Below are 2,953 nucleotides of genomic sequence, written 5' to 3' on the forward strand. Positions count from 1 at the left end.
TGGAATTTAGACTTCATTGGCAGGATCAATCCATCTCCCCTCACTCTCCACTTGGCTCAGTGACTGTAATTTTGTAACAGAACAACATAGCGCTTCCCATGGGCGCCTGATCAGATTCATTAAAAGGAACTAAACTGCTGCTAATGAAGTGAGATCTTTGTGCACAGGCTGCTTTCAGGTCAGATCTGTACAGACTGTCCTGTCTGACTGGGCAGAGAACATCTAGGGGCAGCTCCAGCTAGACAGTGCCTGCCTCGGCATTGTCTGCAGGGCAACCCCTGGGCTCACACAGCAGGCAGGGGCTCCCAGATGCAAGTCAGACAGTTTATTATTGTCAAATAACTTCCCCAAGGAAGCGAGGCATTTATTGTATCGGAAGAGCATTCAGACAGGATCTTTGGTGTCACATTAAAAAAGGGGGGGAGGGCGCAAGGGAGCTCTCATGGAAAACACGAGTGGCCCACCCCACGGAGGGGCTATAGTACAGAGGCACAATCCAATATGAACAGGTAATGATAGTCCAGAGTCCTGCTACCGGTGCTGGCTCACCAGGGCCGCCACACAGAGTCCGCTGTGAGCGAAGGCCCGCCGGCGGGGCCCCCGCTGGGATACAGTGGCACCATGGCCCCGCCAGGCGCAAAGGTGTTGGGGATGAGAAAGGCGAACTGGCCGTCGGAGGCAGGCACCAGCTGGAAGCCGCCGTACACCTTGGTGGCCTCCCCCGCCGGGCTCCCCAACTTGCAAGGCATCCCGCTGAGCGGCACCACTCCACCGCCTGGGGGTGCTGCCCCTGCGGGGATCTGCACCAGTGGCTGCCCGAAGGAGGCGTGCGGAGCCCCGGGCGGGGGCAGGGGCGGTGGCTGTGCTGGGTAGTTCATGGCGTTGATCTGGGTCATGCAGCTGGCCAGGTGCCCCAGGAGCCGGGTGCGCACCTCGGTGTTCACCCCCTCGCAGGTGGAGAGGAAGCGGGTCACCTCGTTCATGCACTCGCTGAAGCCGGCCCGGTACTTGCCCAGCACTGTGGGGTCCGTGCTGAGAGCAGCTGTGGGGCAGGAGGGAGACGTAGATCAGAGCCTGTGGGGCAAGTGGAGCAAGGCATGCCCTCCCCTCTCCAATTCCAGCCTGGCTCCTTCCCCTCCCCATGACACCGTATCTCACGCTATAACCTGCACCCCCTTCCCCCGGGGGCACACAGGGTCCTGTATCCCACCGCTTCCTCCTGTCCCCTTCAGCCGGCTTTGCCTGACTCACTCCCACCCCAGACCCTGCATCCCATCGCCTGACGGCTTACACCTGCAAAGGGCTTCAGAACTGGGTTTTCCTTTTCCTCTCCCAGTTTCCTTGAAAGTGAGTTAACCTCACCCCCCCGCAGTGCTGTGACTTGTGCAAGACACTGCCTTGGCCCGGATCCACCGACTTCCCCTCACCCCCCCCCGGCAGCCCCCGGCCCGGCGGGACTCGGCGCTGGGCGGTACACAAGCGCGGAGCGTGGGAACCGAGGCAGCGAGGCCCCTGAGCGCCGCGGGCGGACCCGCCTCGCCCGGGAGCGGGCACCGGCCACTCACCCGTCATCTGGGCGCGCTGCAGGTTCCGGAGATGCTTCACGGTCATCTCCAGGATGTCGGCCTTCTCCAGCTTGGAGTGCCGCGAGCTCTGCGGGGGGAGAGGAGACGTGAGCCCGCTGGCGAGCCTGGCTCCCGGGGGGGGGCTCGGGCCTCTCCGGGCCAGGCGCCCCCCGGCTCCCGCGCGCACGCGGCCCCCGGGGAGCCGCCCCGCGGGGCGCAGACCCACTCACGTCTTTCTTGAGGGCGTCCAGGATGAGGGTTTTCAGCTGGCTCAGGCTCTCGTTGATTCTCGCCCGTCGCCTCTTCTCCATGATGGGCTTGGAGGACTGCGGAGAGGGCGAGCGGTGAGTGCCCAGGCTCGACCCCCGCAGCGGCCCCAGCCCGCCCGCCCCACAGGGACCCCCGCCCCAGCCCCGCGGGCAGTCCCCCCCAGCGGCTCCCCGGGCCGAGCCCCACAGGGACCCCCCCCCGCCGCGGGCCGCCCGCCTTTACCTTGCGGTGCTCGGACGCGGTCTTGGGCTTGTCCGGCGTCGCGCTGACGCTGGCCGGGGTGGCCGCCACCGGCGACGCGTTTTTCTCCATCACGTCCGCGGGCATCTTCCCGCAGCGCCGCGCACCGGGCTCTGCCGGCTGCAAGCGGGCCCCTCCCCGGGGCGCGACCCTGCGGCGCTCGGGCTCCAGCCGCGGGGCCAGGGCGAGGCGGCTGCCGGCGGAGCGAGTCCCCCGGCGTCCCTGGCCGCCGCTCTTTATAGCCGGGGCCGCACGCGAGCGGCTCGTGTGAAACTTCCCAAACTTTCTTTCCCACAGTAACTTTCAGCCAATGGGAGCCAGGGACACGCGGCCCCGCTCGTGGACGGCGCCCACCCATTGGTTGCCAGGCGCAGCGACCGGCGGCCAATGGCGCACGCCTGGGCCCGGGGCACCGTAGGCTACAGTGTCAATCAAAGGCGTTTAACCCTTTCTGTGCCCCGCTGCTTCTGGTATTTTACGTTCAGCCGGGGCCTGGGAGCGCCCTGGGGGTCTGTGTCCCTGGTGCTGCGGTGGCAGAGAGCGCGGGGGCCCCTTCCTGCCCGGTGTCCGAGAAGGAGTTGCATGCATGCCCCGTTAATTAGCAACCTGCAAAATGACACCCCCGGGCAAGTCATGGTTTTCCTTCGCGGAGCCGGGTCCAGCGGCGCGTCGATGCGGTGCCTGGGCTGATCCGTGCTCAGAGCCGTCATGCAAAGGTCCTGCCGGGCCTTTCCTGCCGGCCCTGCCGCGGGCTTTGACCAGGAAAAACAAAGACCCCGCATTTAGCGCCACTGAAAGATGCCAGACTTGAGAGCCCTTTCTTTTTTGGAGAGAGAGAGAGAGCAGAAGACAGCAAATTCCTTATTTTAAAAAATGTC

General features: G+C 65.2%; 1 protein-coding gene across 1 annotated transcript; it reads right to left on the bottom strand.

Moving 5' to 3' along the window:
* Positions 1-324: 324 nt before the first annotated feature.
* On the bottom strand, positions 325-2,299 carry HES1 (hes family bHLH transcription factor 1). The gene is made up of 4 exons (XM_048865126.2): positions 2,058-2,299; positions 1,796-1,891; positions 1,566-1,653; positions 325-1,042 (listed from the first exon to the last, which is right to left on the bottom strand). The coding sequence occupies exons 1-4, from the start codon at positions 2,160-2,162 to the stop codon at positions 546-548; spliced, it is 786 nt and encodes a 261-aa protein (XP_048721083.1). The 5' UTR covers positions 2,163-2,299; the 3' UTR covers positions 325-545.
* Between the last annotated feature and the right edge of the window lie 654 nt (positions 2,300-2,953).

This window comes from Caretta caretta, chromosome 9 (assembly GCF_965140235.1).
Source record: "Caretta caretta isolate rCarCar2 chromosome 9, rCarCar1.hap1, whole genome shotgun sequence".
NCBI lineage: Eukaryota > Metazoa > Chordata > Testudines > Cheloniidae > Caretta > Caretta caretta.

Excerpts from the sequence above, each read along its gene's own strand:
- HES1 (XM_048865126.2), bottom strand. The coding sequence starts at position 2,162 with ATGCCCGCGGACGTGATGGAGAAAAACGCGTCGCCGGTGGCGGCCACC. Across the intron at positions 1,892-2,057 it reads CCGCGTCCGAGCACCGCAAG|TCCTCCAAGCCCATCATGGA; the intron begins GTAAAGGCGGGC and ends CCCTCTCCGCAG. Across the intron at positions 1,043-1,565 it reads GCAGCGCGCCCAGATGACGG|CTGCTCTCAGCACGGACCCC; the intron begins GTGAGTGGCCGG and ends CCTGCCCCACAG.